Source organism: Myxine glutinosa, chromosome 11 (assembly GCF_964187855.1).
Source record: "Myxine glutinosa chromosome 11, kmMyxGlut1.1, whole genome shotgun sequence".
NCBI classification, from domain to species: domain Eukaryota; kingdom Metazoa; phylum Chordata; class Myxini; order Myxiniformes; family Myxinidae; genus Myxine; species Myxine glutinosa.
In genome coordinates this window covers 134,176,889-134,196,775 of record NC_136271.1, presented here as the reverse complement: position 1 = coordinate 134,196,775, position 19,887 = coordinate 134,176,889, and the positions used below count along the sequence as shown (strand labels likewise).

General features: G+C 47.8%; 1 protein-coding gene across 6 annotated transcripts in view; it reads left to right on the top strand.

Moving 5' to 3' along the window:
• The window catches only part of DHRS7 (dehydrogenase/reductase 7), a 33,239-nt gene that overhangs the window by 6,154 nt on the left and 7,198 nt on the right, over positions 1 to 19,887 (top strand). For 4 of the 6 annotated variants that reach the window (XR_013625053.1, XR_013625054.1, XM_078787156.1 and 1 more), the window contains 6 exons: positions 1,894 to 2,074; positions 3,365 to 3,517; positions 4,143 to 4,249; positions 7,940 to 8,179; positions 10,533 to 10,655; positions 19,592 to 19,807. Coding sequence is in view for 4 of the 6 variants with exons in the window: in XM_078787156.1 (XP_078643282.1) it covers positions 1,951 to 2,074; positions 3,365 to 3,517; positions 4,143 to 4,249; positions 7,940 to 8,179; positions 10,533 to 10,655; positions 19,592 to 19,807 (963 nt within the window). In the remaining 2 variants the exon portion in view is untranslated. The remainder of the gene's footprint in view (positions 1 to 1,893; positions 2,075 to 3,364; positions 3,518 to 4,142; positions 4,250 to 7,939; positions 8,180 to 10,532; positions 10,656 to 19,591; positions 19,808 to 19,887) is intronic. The other 2 variants (XM_078787158.1, XM_078787159.1) reach the window with 1 other exon arrangement.

Genomic DNA, 19,887 nt, shown 5'->3' with positions numbered 1-19,887 from the left:
TCATACCCTGATCTACCCCTCGTTTTTGGCCATATCACTCAATGATGAAGAATCACTTAAAAAAATTATATTGGCTGGATCCAGATCCGGATCTTCACCAAAATTGAATGGATTCTTCCTTGTCACACACACAACCTGTCCACCAAGTTTCGTACAACTCCGTCCATAACGTTTTGAGATATCCTACTATAATATGTTGGTTTTACCCCTATCTCTCAATGGTGAATAATCACTTAAAAAATTAAATAATTCTCATATCCGAATCCATATTCAGATCTTCACCAAAATCGAATCGATGTGTCCTTGTCAGACACCAAACCGGTCCACCAAGTTTCGTCCAAATCCGTCCACAGTATTTTGAGATATCCTGCTAAGTATCGTTTTTGGCCCTATCTCCCAGTGGTGAAGAATCACTTTAAAGATTCTAGTAGCCGGATCCGGGTCTGCACCAAAATCTAATCATTTCGTCCTCGTCACATACGTTACATCTCTGCCAAATTTCGTCTGAATCCGTCCACAACTTTTTGAGATATTTTGTTCACAAACGAACAGACAGACAGACAGACAAACAGACAGGGGAGAAAACATAACCTCCATCCACCTTTGGTGGCGCAGATAATTGTATATTTGTCTTCTGTCCCTTCAGCTGACAGTTTTATTAAGTTTTCAGTGACACACACAGATGAAGTGTTTGCAGCCTTACTGATGGAAAGTCACTGCTCCCTCTATTCATTCGCGTTCATTACGATTTGTCCACCCATAGGCGGCACACAACGACATTTTGCTTTAAAGTGGAGTATTGTTTGCAATCCAATCAGCATGAAATCAGAATATTGGTAAAACCAGTGAAATCCAACAGGTCATAGACAGCTTTCCACTTGCATTCGCACCTTCCGTGCGTGTATTGGGGGAAACAATATGGCCGCCAGTGCATTTCCGACAGCGTCATGATAAATAGGCGAATCAGCGTTGAACCTCCAATCCAGTTAGTATAGAGATCAGTGGTGCCAAAGGGTCATAATTCACCAGAGCGGTTCTGCAACCAGATATGCCTGGAACAGTCACCTCTCCCTCTAATTGCTATTCCCAGCTCTCACTCCCCATGTCCTGCTCTCAATATCCTCTCACCGGGCCCGAATAATCTTTTCTATCCCCTTATAACTCTTCCTCTCCCATTTTACTTTATTTCCTGCCCTTGCAGTTTTTTAACTCCCCATGCTGGCTGATAGCAATATAATTCATGATCATCAGTGGTTACTTATTGTTTTGTCTTTTGTGCAGTTTACTTTATATTCTCATGCACTTGTTAAAAAAATATTCTCTTTATAATAAAGTTGGTGTTACTCAGCCACCTCCATGGTGTAATTCACCTTTAAATTAAAGCATTTGGGGGATTATGTGAACTAGTATTCACTGACGGGAACAGCCATCTGAGCTCACAATTATAAGAGTTCCGCCCTCAAGCATTTCCAGAGGTGTGAGGCAATATGATGTAATATAGCTTTTGTAAGTCTAATATATATATATGTATATACTGTATATGTTTTGCCTCATTGGATTCGAGCAAATCCTTTATCCAAGTATTGAAGTATTGAGTCTTGGCCGATAAAGATATAGTGAATGTAGTGGAATTCATCTTTGAGAATTGCACTCAACTTTAACATCACTTGTCACGTGTATCGTGGTCATACTCGTACCTCGGCTCAATATTCTCTAACTTTACTCCCATCACGCCACCACAATGCGTGACACCCACCCATGTAATGCAGTCTCTCCTAAGACCTTAAAAATCACCAAACGATGATGTATCGATATTTTCACTTAAAATACTTCATCATGAAATTTCAGGACACTCACTGTATTTGATTTTTTTTTTTCTGTGTTGCCTTTCAGTAAAAGATTTGTGGAGATTTGCGTCTTTAATCTCCGGTGCTTCCATTGGATGTTGTGATGGATTTGTTGTTCTGGACAGCTGTCGTGGCCGTTGCGGCTTTCCTCATCCAGATTTTCCGTTTAATCCGAGCTGATGGTGACCTTTCACTCATGTGGGCCGAGGCTTTTGGAGCTTCTCCAGGTTTGCAGATGAGAGTTGTCCTGTTTGGCTATCTTTTCTGAGTACATAGCTCATGATGCTGTTCATCTGCTATCTAAAGTGCAAAGTCGCTAAATTGCAGGTAAACTGTTATTTTGTCTATTATATCGGTCATATTTCATGTGAAAGTACATTGATGCGTCGATGTCCTCATCCTGCATGTGATACATGTACATTGTACAAGCTCCTTCATGAGAATTGCAGTAAGTAAAAAAGACATTTAACAGGAATGAGGTGGTGTTGTCTTCCTGTCTGTCCTTTGTCAGAATACCGTGGTGCAATCAGCAACTTTGGAACTATTCTGTGGCTTTCCCTCTTTTTTTTTTTTCTTTTTTTTTTGTATACTGAATCGAGGCTCGTGAAAGAGCTAACATTTACTTCACAAACAAATCAACCAGACAAACAAAATACCCAAAAAGAGGGAGCAGAAGACAAGATGGGGAGAGAAGGGGAAGCACACAAACACAACATCCGAGAGCAGGGAGATGTGTGGAAGGGAGAGGGCCCGGGGGGAGGAGGCATGGGAAGGGGGGGGGGGAGGGAGAAGTATAAAACACAAGGACACCAAGGACTTCCTGGACAGAAGTTGGTATTTCAAAAAAGTGGAATTGGGGTGAAATTAGCGGGGGTAGAAAAGATCAAGGTTTTGGATGGGGGAAGATAAGAGATGGTGGTGAACAGCTGTTTTAAAGAATTGAAGGGTGGAGTGGGACTCCCCTCCGTATATGTTCCGTGCATTTCCGCTCCATTTACTGATGCAGTAGGTTGTTATTTGCCTGTCTGCACTTGCCACACTGTTCTCCTCCTTCATCCTAATCCTCCTCCCTCTTCCAAGGAAAATTGATTGATTTAATCCATCGTGCCGTTGAATTAACACCAGGTGGGCCGACTCAGCCTGTCATCCTTCCGAGGGCGGCAAAATGAGTACCAGCTTGCTGGTAAGGGGGCATTGCATCAGCGGCACAGCCGCTGCCCCCAGAAAACGATGCAGCCAAGCAGCCATCGGCTGCATACAAATAAATAAACTATCATTACACCACCAATTCTGGTCAGTGTCAAACTGTCAACTGTCATAAGTCTGGTAAATATCAAGCACAGACAGGCAACTTGGAAAATCGAATTGAGAACAAGGATGAAATGTCATAATAGTACTTTTAAAAGTTGCAAAGTTTATTTGTTTACAGCAGTTACGTTTTTGAGGACTTGCTACCATAGAACTGTGTGTGTGTTTAACTTCCTGAAATACAAAGTCCTCCTTTCTTTTCTATCCAGCCTCAGCTCTGCAAGGAAAAGTTGTATGGTTGACAGGGGCATCAGGAGGTATTGGAGAGCAACTTGCTTATCAGCTGGCTGAATGTGGCTGCCGTCTGGTGTTGTCGTCTCGCAAGGAGGATGAGCTAGAGAGAGTCAAGAAGACCTGTTTGGGTACTTGCTTGCAATGCACGTGTCATTGACATGTCTGAAAAGGTTTCTGTCCTGTTTTTTTGTCTTTCCTCATGAGTGGTTACTCTAACCACCTCACCCACTCGATTGACTGGACGAACTGAAATTTTGGATATGCAGTATTTAAGAAATAAGAAAGCCACCCATAATGATCCAGATTGATTGGAGGAAATTCCTTTAGTACCTTTTGAAAAGAGTAGGTCATTGTGTATCTATAACCTGGCTGAATTATATATTCCCACCCTAAGGCATTTGGATACTGTATCAACAGCATAGCCACCCTAAGGTACCTCCGGTAATGATGCAATGAGCAGGATAAATTTGTAACTAAATCCCAAACAAACATGCATTTGTTCGATATATTTGAGGAAATATTTGACTTGTCTTGTCAACTCATAGCAGTTGTCTCAAATTACGTGTTTGTGCCATTTACCCCTTCCTCATGGAGGTTTGTAATATTTGTCTGTACAGATCCTTCTATCTCAAGATTTATTTCTGTCTTGTTTTTATTAATTTAATCTTTTGTAGCTGCCATTTCTCTGTTTCTACCTATTAATAATATAATCTCTCACCATTTGCTTTCATGCCATTTTGTTTTGCATGGAAGAACGAAGCAATCTCTCCAGTGCGGATGTCTTGGTTATACCCCTTGATCTCCTGGATGTTGACTCTCACAAAGAGTGCCTTCAGTCCGTGCTTCGTCACTTTGGCAAGGTAAGTTGAAATATTCCTAGCACATGCTGTATATGTGAACACCTGAGGGTAACTCCAGGAGAAAGTGCTGATAGCATCGGAAAAGGTCATTCAACACAACCATCTCGCATGTCACAATACACACTAACTGGTAAAGCATGGTTGATAAATGTACTACTGCCATATGTGGTAAACTGTACACAAGAAAGTAGACTACATCCAACATGGTTACAGGAAGTGTCAGAAGTGATGTCTGTCTTGTTGGGTCACAAGTGTCTTTAAAGGGATTGTGCAGCCCCTGAGACGGTCTTGTTAATGAATCGGGTACTGTTTCCTAAACACATTTCCAAAAAATAAATTTTCGGCTTCCCCGTTGTGATGAAATCCGTCCTTTTCTGAAGCAGAATTGTATCATTTCTGAAAGTAAATCTCCACATCCAGCATTTCACGACTGCCCACTTGTGATCGAGAATATTAAACCGTGTCTTGGTCCCAAATGAATTACGCTTAGTCATGTAATCGACCACTTGGAGGCGAGGTGGAATAACAACTGGATAGACTCAGGCAAATTTCTGGAAAATGCTCATGTAAAACCTACAGCAACATTTTTGAGTGGAAGTCGGTAACAAGACTTAACAAGACTATTTCGAGGGTGTTGATTCTGAAAACATAGGACACCAAGCTGAAATATTGGTTTTTGACCCTCAAAATTGGAAAACAAAATGGACACCAAAACCACATAAAAGTATCACTGACCAACAAAACGTGTTCAACTGTAACTCTGAAAGTATTGGTACTGGCTTTAAAATCTAAAGACGTAAATGTTCAGAAAGTGCACATCTACCTGAATGAAATATACAAATTATATATATTAGCAACGGTACCCGCCCTACGGGCGAGGCTTCAATTGGGAAGCCCAAAGGAAAAGGCAAAATATCAGAAATTGAAGGCTTTTTTTTTTTTTTTTTTAACGATTTATATAAACATCTGTTAGATCATATCACACGCAAATCATCAAAATCTAAACAGTATTTGTAGAATTTCAATAAAAGCCACATCACTGTTCATATCGGTAAATATTATTCCATCGTGTTTGGAAAATTGGAAAAAAAAATCCTCATTGGAAAAACAATATAGCCTATTTTACTCCAGGGGGTCCCAGAGTTACCCACCCAAAATTTTGTTGCGATCGGTTCAGCCATTTTTGCAGTACCTGGGAACAGACAGACAGACATTTGGTGAATTATAGTAAGATTGATTATACTTTCTTTGCAAAAGAGTTTAAAATGTCATTGGTAGGCTGTAATACTCGTATTAAATATTAAATTTTGAATGTGTTTCTTAATAAATTAGTTTGGCATTACATTTAAAAAAATTTTGAATGCTTTTAACATCGATGCACACCTTCATGCATGTTAACACCCAAAGTGTGCACATTCACTTGAACAAATACCGATACTACCCTCTCTCTTAACCCCACATAGTCCATGCCTCTCTAAATCGAAAATGAACTATTTTTGGAAAGTTGGTCCTGTCTTGCTTTTGGATACAGTGTATTTTCAGATGTAAGAATGCATGAAGGCTATTCAAACACAGTCTACATTATATGGACATAAAGTTCTATGTAACCTTCACAGGCCGTAGAAATGCAACTGGCAATAATGCAAGGGATAAGGTGTAACTTATACATGTACAGGTAGACAGGAACTTTCTGACAGTTGCAGCGCATGGTTCATCATTTTGTCTGAGAAGAGCATGACATAAGTTCAAAACAGGATTCTGGAATTGTATTAAGGGTCGTCAGAACAGGTTGTAATCCTACCCTTCCTCTTTTCCACTCCATCTCATGCTTCAGTCACATTTGGCTCGGCGGCCGTAGGGTCTAAAAAATCTACGGCCACTAGCAATTATAGGGCGGCCGCAGTATTTCCACGGTCACACAATGTAGCAGTCACATATGTTTTTTTTTTCGGGTAGCCGCACGGGGTATTTAGAAATTGTGGAGACCGAAAACGTGGGGGTGCCGTACGGTCTTTGATTTGATGTCGCACGGTGACCTTATGGCGTCCCTGCGGCGGCCATAGAATTTTCAAGGCAGACGCAAGGTAGCCTCAAGGTGCCCGCAAGGCGACCGCAGGGGGGCCCTAAGGTGAACGTGCGGCCAGACGGACGGTAACGAGTGGGTATATATACCAGTTCTTTTTCATATGTACAACAGCACTTACAGTTGTCATGGCTACGGCTTGTCAAATTGCTACGGCCGACCTAGAAATGAAAAAAGTTATAACTCCGCGCTATAATTCCACGACGACCCCTACGGCCTGTAAAAGATAGCCATACGCCCTAGGGCCACCCTGAGGCCACCTCAGAAACTCTGCGGCCGCCGCACGTTTCTGTCAATTTAGGGGGGGTACGGCCGCCGTATCCTCGCCGTAGAGCAAATGTGACTGAGGAGTCACCAACACCCGGAAGATGTGGAACTGGCCAATGATCTTTCTTCCATAATCATGCATTGGTAATGCACATGCTGCATGTGGAAGGTAAGGGCATTGTTTGTAGGTGGCAGCATTTCTGCTTTGCAAGATTTTTCTAACATTATCCGACACACAGTATCAACCGACTGTACGTTGTCGACCCCATACATTTTGCAAACAAATGCTTCTGTTGACTTGAGTTTAGTCAGGGCCAGCATTCCCAATCGGACATCACAAATAAAGTGGTGATGAAGCAGAAATATTTTCCAGGCTGATCACTTGATGTGACCACAGATGTAGGATGTGGTATCACACCTTGTAAGAGCATGGGAACGCAGCTGGGTTTCAGCAGAACTTGGGAGCAGCTTATAATACACTGGACCAATGGTTATGTACTTTCTCTTCTTGGCAGTTCCAGTCATTATCCAGAGATTGTCACAATTCACATGAGTGAAATGTGACACTAATAGCAGAAAGACATCTATGTCTCTTTCAGACACAATAACGGTGTCAAAACATACACATATTCCAATCTATCGGTTTCACACTGCTGCAACACAATGTGGCCTGGACTGTTTTGCTGCAAAGTGATGCTGTATCTTGTTCAGTTTGGTGAGTCCAGCTGTGATTCCAACCGATTAATTTTATTTTTGTCTGTGAAGAGAGTATGACAGTTTTTATGCCAGACCAGAACAATTGATGAACATTTAGAATATAGCACCTGATCCAACCGATCAATGACTGCAGTTCCTGGAATCTCTGAACTTTTTCTGCTTTTGGTGAAGTTCATAAGAGTTTCTATACCTTGTGTACTGGCACTGCGTAACCCATCATTGCCTTTTTGGCAAAATATGCACAATGTCAAGTCTGCTAACGATGATCTTTTCAAACTAATGACAGGATCCATCACCAACGTCATTACCAGTCTGAAAAATGAAGAAGAAAAAAAACAATAATTAATGTTCACACTTTTATTATGCTTGGAAGGAGGCAGGGGAAGGGATGGGATGAGGGAGAGGAAGGGTGTGAGGAGGAACCTGGCGTTGCCGCGTACCTTTGCGAGTAGAAAATAAGTGGCAGCCCAAGAATAAGTGGCAGCAAAGTTGGAATGCAGTTTTGCCTCTACCTGTCTGGAGGTGAAATTAAAACTTATTTTGTACAACAGCAAAGTTAACAGTGACCCAAAACTGTTGAAAATTAACTTGTAACTCAAAAGTCAATACTTTATGTGCCACAGGTCGACGTGCTATTGAACAATGGCGGCCGTTCTCAGCGTTCCTTGTTTCTGGATACCAGTTTGGCTGTCATCCGCTCGTTGATGGAACTCAACTATATTGGCACGGTGTCGCTGACACTACTGGTCCTCCGTGAAATGGTGCAGTGTGGACATGGAACTGTTGTTGTTGTGAATAGCATTGCGGGAATTTGTGGCGTTCCCCTTGCTTCTGGATACTGCGCCAGCAAACATGCTCTCATGGTTTGTCAGTGTTTCTGTTTTCCAGTTTTCTTGAATGTGCATGTTAAATTACCACAATCGGTGGTAATTATAATGTGTAATGCTTGTAAAATACATTCTCTATCTTTTTTGTCTTCCCCTCTGTCCCCTCCCTTTCAATCAACAAAATAGCCTGCAACTAACCATTTTTTGCAAAACATAAGTCAATGGCTGCCAATGTTTTTGTGCATTAAAGAAAATAAAGGAAAGTACATTATAACTTGAAAACTTGCTGGATACTCAGAACACAAGTATTTTTTAATACGGGACTAAGTTTTAATATGGAGTGGAAGCAAATACACAACTAATATACTAGACTCAGTACGTATCGTGGTGAGGAATATTTGCTCCGAGTCTGGGAGGTCGGTGATTCGATTCTGATCCTGGCGAGTCATACCATAGATCCTGGGCGAGTGCTGCCTCCTCACTTGATACTCAGCATTTAGACTTTAGAGGACTAGGGCATGCCCGTACTATATCTATATCTAAAATTATATCCCCCCCCCCCCCCTCTATTTACATGAAATGGTTTGGTCCAAAGCGAACGGCTTGCGAGTACGGTGACAATCCCCCCCCCCTCTATTTACATGAAATGGTTTGGTCCAAAGCGAACGGCTTGCGGAGTTTGGTAAAGAAATCGCCATAGCGTGCACAAAGGCGCAGGAAAGCGAAAGAATCGCAAATTAGTTTTAATTAGTTTTAAAACATAGTTTAACGCCAACATAGTTTGCCAACGTGAAATAAATGAATACGCTCTCAAATGTGCCGTCCGAGGCAGAGTCTGTTCGGCACGTTCGGCACACGTGATAGCTCGCTGCTCTCTGATTGGTTGAATCGTTTTTTGGACATAGCTCGGTAACTACTTGTCCGATTAATATGAAACCTTGAAAAGGCACATCCTCGGGTCCCCAGCAATATACCTGGCAAGTTTAAAGTATATCGGACCCGTGGTTGTCGAGAAACAGCGGTCACAGACATACATACATACATACATACATACATACATACACACAGAGATTACTGGAATTATAGATAGATAGAACACGGATAAACCGCATGATTTAGGAAGGGTTGATTTTGCCTTAATTGCAAACGCAACTTGGTGAATTTCCCAATAATTTTATTGTTGACAGCCATGTCTTGTCCACGATGGACCATGGACCTATTGATGTGATGACGTGTTTAAAGCAAGGAATTCTGGGAGAGAATGAGGGTCCGATCTGCCATCTTGGTTTCCAGATACAGTTTGCAATATTTAGCTGATCAGCTGACACTGCTATTTACTGTTTGATCCAAGCTCACCCATAACCTCTGCTTCTTAGGATTGGTTGGTAATGGATAAAAGTGTAATGAGGGAGTCCTATTGGTCGATATGACGTAGATTGGTTATGCAGCAGTTTAATTTTGATATATTTTCAGAAAGACAGTATCGGCACCACATGGTCAAATAGTAAATTGCAAACACCATCTGGAAACCAAGATGGCAGATCAAACCTCCCAAAATGTTCTCCAGCATATATTTCTCATGATAAACATGTCGTGACATCTATATTGGCGGGTCCATTGGGTTTGAAACACACGTGACGTCACGTTTGTCTGTCCACAATTGGCTGCAAAATGCACATGTAACATCACATTTCGTGTTTTGGCCAATATTTGACAATGCTCACAACACGGTTGCTTCAACAGCAATTACTTGAAAATTTCACCTTTGGCAGCTCTTTGTGTTACTCCCAAAATATTCCACTTAACTTGCCATATTGTTAGGGTTGTGGCCTAATACCCACCACAGTGCCAGTTTTTAAGTCATGTTTAATTGATTCCATTGGAATTCACGTATAGAACCAAATAACTCAATGGCAGGCACCCTATTTGTACTATCACGTGATGTTTGATGGTGAATATATATGTTGTTCTCAATTCACATGGCTAAGCCAGAACTGTTGATGGGCAGAATCCCAACAACAAAGCATTGCAGGAATGGTTTTGTACGACAGGTCAAGGATATGCTTTTCCCTTAGAAGATACTTTGTTGTATACAAAGAAATAAGACAACGATTTAAACATTAGTCGCATGTCCTTTTTTATTTAGAGCTTGTGCTATTTTTACCCATCTTTAATTGAAGCCCAGCATCGAATAAGGACATTGTGGAATTACATACTGTAATGCACATGCCACCTGTACAATTTAACCAATTGTTTTTTATCTTCTTAAATATCCATTTTTGAACGATCGAAAAGAAGGTAAAATCTAAAATGAAGACCTATACAGTGCTTGCAAGAAGGTCATGAAGAAGAAGATGATTCATGTACCTTCGTTTGTGCATCTGGACAGGGTCTGTGCGACTCCCTCCAGATAGAGTTGGGACGCCAGCCAGGAATCAAGATTCTCTCTGTGTGTCCCGGTCCTGTTCAGTCCAACATCGTGAAAAATGCTTATGCAGAAGAACTTGGAAAGGTGAGCAACTGAAATGGGTTTGGTGAGAAAATGGATTGAAGCGGGATGTTGGTAGGAGTATGTTGTTGCGTATGCAGCCTGTGGCAGGTGGTTGCATCATCTTCTGGAAGCTCAGCTGTTCCACTGATGCAGTGTCCCTGTTATCAGTATGCTGGTACTCATTTTGCCAAACTCGGGAGGATGACAGGCTGAGTCAACCCACCTAGTGTTATTTAATGGCATGACAGGTTCCTTCTTGTTGTTGTTGTTGTTGTTGTTGTGTTGTACAGGGACTCAAACTCAAGACCCTAAGATCTTAAGCCAACCACCTTCGCCGTGAAGCCAACATCAGGCTTGTAGGAGTATGTCATTGGCATAAAAGGTATCAGGTAGAATCACATATCTTGCATTACTTTGGTAGAAAGACTACTTTCATACAGATATTGGAAAGATTGTGTATATAAATAAGAAAATCAGGGATATTTGTATAGACATAAAGTGACTATTTTGGCCATAATTTCTGTGTTATTTCTACGTCTAAATGAATATTGAAAATAACCTGTCCCCTCAACCTAATAGAAAACTAAATTTGAATTTTAAAAACTAAGAATTGCTATACAATACAGTATATATGATGATAATATCATCATCTTCCCAGTCGCATGCTTTAAATACAACTTAGCGCATTTCCCAGTCATTTTCGTGGAGATAGCCACATCCTCTTTTTGTGGTTGTGTGATTGGTTGTCTTCTTCGTGCATCTGCAGCACAACGCTGCAGGGTAGCATCATTGGCTGAGGGTGTAGCAGTGCTGCTGATGCAATGCCCTTCACTGGTTAGGGCAGGAATTGTTAATTTCTTAATGGTGCCGACGATAGCTCACCTACTCTTCGCGAAGGACATCGTTGGATCTTTAATGCCCACTATCAAATGGTAGGAGTCGGGACATCCGTTTAACGTCCATCTGAGGGACGGCACACACATTGATGAATCACCCTGCCTGTGAAACACCAGGATAACAGTTTATAGCTGGGTCGGGATTTAAACCCAGGCTAGACCGTTTAGAGGCGATTATGTGTACCTCTAAGTCATCCTGTCAGCCTTGTGCTTGGTTGTGAAAAGCATTTGATATTTCATAGCCAATCACAAACTTGCAAAGACAAGACATGGCCCCACCACAGAAATTACGGGGAGAATAGTCAATTAAATGGTATCTGAGTTACTACATTTGTTTTCGTGAGTACACCCACTTAACACGTAATCGGCAGGAAGGGTCGTGTTATTTATCAATGTGGGTTATTTAGATAAGCATCGATCTATGCTCAGGTCAGGTGCGTGATAACTGATAACCATAGATTGCCTCACGTATGTTGGGATTCCTCCATATTTCTCTCAGTTCAGTGTTAAACAACAGTAGCAACTGTTTAAAAAGGTAATCGTGTCAAATACATGTTTGTGGTTTATAATATTTTTTACTTCTGGTAGGTTTGCCCCCATGAAAAGCCAAGATAAGCTATTTATAAACGTTAACACAGTGTTTGTCCAAGGAGGACAAACCCCCTTGGGGAGGGGCGATATTATTAATATTGATATTATTTTGTAATAACATTAATATTCTGCGATTATCAATTGTGTTGTTATTACTGTTGTTATTAGAAGCCGCCTTGGGAAAACGCCACGACAAGCTACCTTAATATGGATATGCACCTCAACATGTAAGGTTGGGTGTGTGATGAGGACGGCAGAGAGGGAAAACTAGCAGGGAAAACTCTTGCAGAAGGGGGCAAATTAAGGCGCTACAACCTCCATTGTGTGACCCTTAGTTCTCCTCTCAAGTTTTGTTGCAATGGGATAAATAACGACCGAATGGATCGTGATGAAAAAAAAACAGTGAGACAGAAAGACATCAAATTGCATATTTTAGTAATTTTTTTAATATACTAAGTTGAGGCTCGTATAAGAGCTAAAACATAGAACATATAATAAAGGGAGAAAGAGACGAGGGGGGAGAGAGAGGGAAGCACAACAACAGGGATGACCTGGGACATCAGGAGAAATGTGGAAGAGAGAGGGTTGGGGCAGGGTATACGGGATAAAACGGATGGACATTACAGGGACTTTTAGGAAGGAAAATAAGGAGGTGGTTTTGGGGTGGATTGACTGGGGTAGAAAAGATCAACGTTTTGGATGGGAGAAGATAAAAGATGGTGATGAACAGCTGTTATGAAGACCTGGAGGGAGGAGAGGGATTAAAGAGTGTGGGAGTTTGTTCCAGAGGCAGGAGAAAAGAGGAATGAAAACGTGAAGGTGAGCCGAGAGTCTTGATTTTGGCAGTTTCATCAGAAGAGGGTTGTTGACAGATCCTGTGCGTCCTGCAGGAATATTTGGGGGACAGAGCACAGACAGTGCATGGGGAGCTAGGCCGGAGAGGAGTCGGTAGAAGAGAGAGACCACCAAGCTGCCTGCGGTGAGCGAGTGAAAGGCCCTCAGAATCAGCTACATCGCGGGAGATTCCAATGATTCTAAAAGTCTTGGTTTCTACAGTGTGAAGCCGAACTAGGTGTGAGGAAGGAGCACCAGCCAGATGGAAGAGCAATACTCCATCAAGCTGCAGAAGAAAGCTTTGTTTGTGGTTAGGAGCTCAATTGTGCCAAAAAAGTACTTCGTACGATGGAGGTTGCCAAGTCGGCGACTGGCTTTGGAGGCCAGATTGGAAATGTGGCTTTCCTTGCAAAGATCAAAGCAGATCTTTCCTGTGAAAGTTTCATATAATGATACAAAGTAAACTAGAACGGCACTCGGTCAAACGCCTACCTCCGCCAGGTTGAACAGTTTACGTTTTGTATCCCACTGATAGGCCAGATCTGGATTCAAACCTGAACCACAATATTTAATCGCTTGTTCTTGTCACCTATCCGACTTATCCACCAGATTTTGTAATAAGTTGTTTACAACTTTTTAAAATATCATGCTGTATATAGTTTTTGGCCCCATCACTTAATGGTGAAGAATCACTTAAAAACTTCTCAGATGCAGATCCGGATCTTCACCAATGTCTAATCATTTCGTTCTTGTCACATACCCAACCTCCACCAAATTTCGTTTCAATTCATCCACAATTTTTTGAAATATCCTGTTCACAAACAAGCAAACAGATAGGTAGGGGTGAAAACATAACCTCTGGGTAAAAATCAACAAAACCAGATTTAGTCATAGTTCATTTTTGAAATCTGCGCCTACATAGCATTGACTTCATGGCCCACTTGGTTTGTAAAATGGACCTTGTTATCTTTTATATGTATTGAAGGAGCTGCGCTCCAACGCGAGTCGAAAGAATTGACGCGACCAAAGACGGAATTCGTCCGAGTTGCTTTATTGAAACAAAACAGCTCAGGTATTCTCACAAGCCCGTTTATCGGGCAGCAATATATATACACATTTATGCCGGGGCGTTTGCCCGGGAAAACCGAGACCGGGCATGCCCGGGTGTCAAGGGCGAGTCCTGGAAAGGCGAGTCTGGACATGCCCGGGCGTCCTGGACGAGGCCTGGCAAGTCGAGGCTGGGCGTGCCCGAGCGCTCTGGGCGAGCCCTGGAAAGGCGAGAGCGGGCATGCCCGGACGCTCTGGGCGAGCCCTGGAAAGGCGAGTCTGGACATGCCCGGGCGTCCTGGACGCGGCCTGGCAAGTCGAGGCTGGGCGTGCCCGGGCGCTCTGGGCGAGCCCTGGAAAGGCGAGAGCGGGCATGCCCGGGAAAGACGAGACCGGGCGTGCCCGGGAGGTTCGGGCGTGCCCGGGAACAGCGAGTCCGGGCATGCCCAGGAGAGGCGCGTCTGGGCCCGTCCGGACGAGCCCGGCATGGCGATCGCGCCCTGGCCGCGTCCTGGCAGGTGCAAGGCGATTGTGTACATTCAGCGGGAACCGCTACACACGCCCCTCCAGAATCGACCTGCACCGGCAAGGTCAATTTAAGGGGGGTCCGGATGACCCGGCCGAAGCGACCCCTGGAGGGTCGTGGGGGGGGGGTCCGATCTGGTGGTGGGTGATCGAGCGGGGGGAACTGTGGACGGGGGGCGGCCTCGCCGTGGAGGAAGGGCCAACCGTGGTGGTCGGTCGACGTCCACGTGCGCCGGTTTGAGGCGGTCCACAGAGATCCGGTCCTACCGGCCGCCGACGAAGGACTTGTCGCCCCGTCGCAGGACCCGGAAGGGCCCGTCGTACGGTGGCCGGAGTGGCCCCCGGTGCACGTCATGACGCACAAAGACGTACTCCGCTGTGCGAAGCGCCGGGGGGACGTAGGACTGGGGGCCACCGTGGCGGGACGTTGGCATGGGGGCAAATCGTCGGGCGGCCTCCTGGAGGTCCGAGCGCTGGTGTGCGGCGGACCAGGGACTGGTAGCGTCGGGCACGAACTCGCCCGGGACGCGGAGCGGCTGGCCGTAGACGAGCTCAGCGGCGTACGCCCGGAGGTCCTCCTTGAGGGCCGTGCGGAGGCCCAGAAGGACCCACGGCAGCCGGTCGGTCCAACCGTCGTCCTGAAGGCAGGCCATGAGTGCGGCCTTCATGGAGCGGTGAAACCGCTCGCACAACCCGTTGGCTTGGGGGTGGTAGGCCGTGGTGCGGTGCAGCATGACCCCCAACGAGCGGGCGACCGCGCCCCAAAGTTCGGACGTGAACTGTGGGCCGCGGTCGGACGAGATGTCCGCCGGTGCGCCGAAGCGCGCGACCCAGGTGGCGATGAACGCCTGCGCCACGTCGGCGGTGGTGGTGGAGGTGAGGGGCACGGCCTCCGGCCACCTGGTGGTCCTGTCCACCATGGTGAGCAGGTGGGTGAACCCCCGCGATGGGGGCAGGGGACCCACCAGGTCCACGTGGACGTGGTCGAAACGCCGTGCAGGCACGGTGAAAGGTGCTAGTGGGGCCTGGGTGTGGCGGTGGACCTTGGCCCGCTAGCAGGCCGTGCAGGCGTTGGCCCAGTCGCGGACGTTCCGTCGAAGGCCGTGCCAGACGAAACGCGCCGACACCAGCTTCTGAGAAGCTTTCCGGCCCGGGTGAGAAAGGCCGTGGATGGAGGCGAAGATGCGGCGCTGCCAGGAAACGGGCACGATGGGGCGAGGCTGGCCCTGGGAGACGTCGCAGAGCAGGACGGTGCCCGCGAAGGGGATGTCGGCCAGGCGGAGGCCCATGTCCACCGCCCGGAGGGCCTGCACCGAGGTGTCGGTGGTCTGGTCGGCCGCCATGAGCGCGAAGTCCACGCCGAGGTGGACCGCGTTCGCACTGGCCCGAGAAAGACAGTCGGCCACGGCGTTGTCTTTGCCGGCGACGTGCCGGATGTCCATGGTGAATTCCGACACGGCGGAGAGGTGGCGCTGCTGGCGGGCCGACCACGGCTCCGTGACTTTGGCCATTGCGTAGACCAACGGCTTGTGGTCGACGAAAGCCGTGAACGGGCGGCCCTCCAGGAGGTGTCGGAAATGGCGAACGGCCAGGAATAGACCGAGCAGCTCGCGGTCGAACGTGCTGTATTTTAACTCGTTCGGCCGGAGTTGCCGGCTGAAAAAAGCGAGTGGCTGCCAAACCCCGACCACCCATTGTTCATGGACGGCGCCCACCGCGTAGTTGGAGGCGTCCGTAGTGAGGGCGATGGGCGCGTTGAGCACCGGGTGAGCCAGCAGTGTTGCGTCTGCGAGGGCCCGTTTTGCGCTCGCGAAGGCCGCGTCCATGGCTGCGGACCAAACGATGTCATGCTTGGCCGGCTTGCCCCGGAGGGCCTCGTAAAGGGGCCGCATGAGCTGAGCAGCGCGGGGCACGAATCGGTGATAAAAATTCACCATGCCGAGGAACTCTTGTAGGGCCTTGATGGAACGGGGACGCGGGAACGTGGTGATGGCCTCGACCTTGGTCGGCAGCGGCACGGCCCCGGTCTTGGTGATGCGGTGGCCCAAAAAGTCAACGGTCGTCGTGCCGAAGTGGCATTTGGCCGGGTTGACAATTAAGCCGTGCTCGCTGAGGCGACCGAACAGTGTTCGGAGGTGGAGGAGGTGCTCGGCGCGGGACGTGCTGGCGACGAGGATGTCGTCCAGATAGACGAAAAGAAATGGCAGGTCGCGCAGCACGCCGTCCATTAAGCGCTGGAACGCCTGGGCCGCGTTCTTGAGGCCAAACGGCATCCTCAAAAATTCGAACAGGCTAAACGGCGTGATGACGGCCGTCTTCGGGACGTCGGCCGCCCGGACAGGTACCTGGTGGTATCCCCGTATCAGGTCAATTTTGGAAAATATGACCCATCCCGCCAACCGGGCGGAAAAGTCCTGGATGTGCGGGATCGGGTACCTGTCGGGGGTGGTGGCGTCGTTGAGGCGGCGGTAGTCGCCACACGGGCGCCATCCGCCCCCCGGCTTTGGCACGATGTGCAGTGGTGAGGCCCACGCGCTATTGGAGCGCCGCACGATGCCGAGGTGCTCCAACGCGTCAAACTCGGCCTTTGCCACGGCGAGCTTGGCCGGGTCGAGGCGGCGGGCCCTGGCGTAGACCGGCGGGCCCGTAGTGGGTATGTGGTGCTCGATCCCATGCCGCACCGCGACGGCCGAAAACGTCGGCCGCATGAGGGCCGGGAATTCCGCGAGCAAGCGAGCGAACTCGTTCGCCGTCGGGAGGGCGCACGCCAGTTCGGTCGGCACGGAGCTGCTCATCGTGCACGCCAGGGAGCTGAAGGTCTCGGCATTGACAAGGCGACGCCGTTTGACGTCGACCAGCAGCCCGTGCGCGCAGAGGAAGTCGGCGCCCAGCAAAGCCATGGGGACGCAGGCGGTCACAAAGGTCCACTGAAAGCGCTGGCTGCCGAAGCAGAGGGTGACGTCGCGCGGGCCGAAAGTGCGTATGGCCGAGCCATTAGCAGCGACCAAAGAGGGGCCGCAAACGGCGTCCCGCCTGTCCTGCTCAGAGGCGGGTATGACGCTCAGTTGGGCGCCGGTGTCACAAAGGAAACGCCGCCCGGACGCTTTGTCCCGAATAAAAAGCAAGTTGCCCGAGTGGCCGGCGCTCATGGCTGGGAATGAACGCCGGCCCGGCCGTTTCCCGACTTGTCGAAAGTGCACGGGGGTCGGCACGTCCGAGCGTTGTGTCCGAACCTGGCGTGGTAATAACACCATGCCTGGTCAGGTGGAGTCCCCGGCCGTCGTGTCGGAAGCGGTCGGCGCGGCGTGGCGGCCGCCAGTTGCACCGGCAGTTCGGCCTCCAACCGCGCAGGGCGCTCGGGCGTCGCCTCGGACGGCAGCATGCTCCAGGTAGCCGCGCCGATGTGTTGGCCCACCGAGGAGATCTTATCGGCTTCCCTGGCGAGGGCGCGGGGATCGGTGATCGACGTGCCAGCCAGGGCGAGGCGTACCGGGTGAGGCAGCTGGCGAAGGAACAGCTCGCGGAACAGAAAATCCGGAGAGTGCTCACCGAGCAACGAGAGCATATAGTCCATGCGCTCGGATGGGCGCGTGTCGCCGAGCTCGGGCAGGTCGAGCAGGCGACGTGCGCGTGCCGCCGGTGAGAGGGCGAAAGCGTCGAGGAGGAGCGTCTTCAGCGCGTCATACTTGTCAGCAGCCGGCGGGTGCTCGAGGAGGCTCAGGGCGCGGGCCGCGGTGGCGGAACTGAGCGCTGCCACGACGTGGTGGAAGCGGGTGTCGTCCGCGGTGATGCCTCGCAGGGCGAACTGGGAGTCCGCCTGGGCGAACCAAACAGCCACGTGAGCCTCCCAGAAGGTAGGCAGTTTAAGAGTCACTGCCGTGTCCATGTCGGTAGGTCACCAGTGAAGGAGCTGCGCTCCAACGCGAGTCGAAAGAATTGACGCGACCAAAGACGGAATTCGTCCGAGTTGCTTTATTGAAACAAAACAGCTCAGGTATTCTTACAAGCCCGTTTATCGGGCAGCAATATATATACACATTTATGCCGGGGCGTTTGCCCAGGAAAACCGAGACCGGGCATGCCCGGGTGTCAAGGGCGAGTCCTGGAAAGGCGAGTCTGGACATGCCCGGGCGTCCTGGACGCGGCCTGGCAAGTCGAGGCTGGGCGTGCCCGGGCGCTCTGGGCGAGCCCTGGAAAGGCGAGAGCAGGCATGCCCGGGAAAGACGAGACCGGGCGTGCCCGGGAGGTTCGGGCGTGCCCGGGAACAGCGAGTCCGGGCATGCCCAGGAGAGGAGCGTCTGGGCCCGTCCGGACGAGCCCGGCATGGCGATCGCGCCCTGGCCGCGTCCTGGCAGGTGCAAGGCGATTGTGTACATTCAGCGGGAACCGCTACAGTATCTACATTGTAGATGACAGCCGGTTTAACATCCTTATCTGATGCACTGCATGTTCCTCACTCCAGTTCCACCTATTGGCACAACATTAGAATGGCAGTCAATATTGGCTCGAATCCAGTAGTTATCATATCCAGGATCAAACGGTTCAAAAGCACACACATTGTCACCTTGACTCACCAAAGTTTTACAGGTATGTACTGCGAACAGGCGTTATCTGCAAGCAAACAAAGCAGTTGTAACCCCATGGATTGTGGAGAAGGGTACATAATGAATGAAATTTGTTGACAAAGACGTTCTTGTTTTAACGAAGAAGATTCCAACGTCAAAATCGTATGTGCACAACACCTTTATCAACAGCTGAGTTTGAATTGCAGAAAGATTAATGGGGTCAATTCAACAGGCAACCAATAAAGTTTGGAGTCAAATTGCAGTGAAGGTAGTATAGTATTAAAGGTTTTAATGAAAAGTATTTTATTTCAATTGATATCATTCAATTCCATCTGGGGCTGGATCCGGAGGGGAGTCATAGTTCTTCAACAGTTGTGGATCTTGATAGTTCAATAATTCCCATGTTCCTTTGTAATTCAGTCTGTTTTACTCTGACCTGCAGTTTTGAATGTTGCTTCACACTAAAACATAAAAACATTGCACTGTCTCCGTCCCCCAGCCAGCAACCCACAATGAAAACGAAGGGCACAAAATGGCGACCACTCGCTGTGCTCGTCTCATCCTTATTGCAATGGCAAATAATCTACTGGAGACGTGGATTTGCAGTCAACCATTGCTCCTCTACCCATACATGTTGCAATATCTACCATCTCTCTGTCGGGCAATCAGCCTGATGTTCGGCCAGCGTCGCATCGACAACTTCCGCAGCGGCTTGGTTAGTGAGGCCGCGTGTAGATCATGATAATTGATAGAAGTGATGGATGTCCACACCTAGATCATGCATTTGAGTAAACA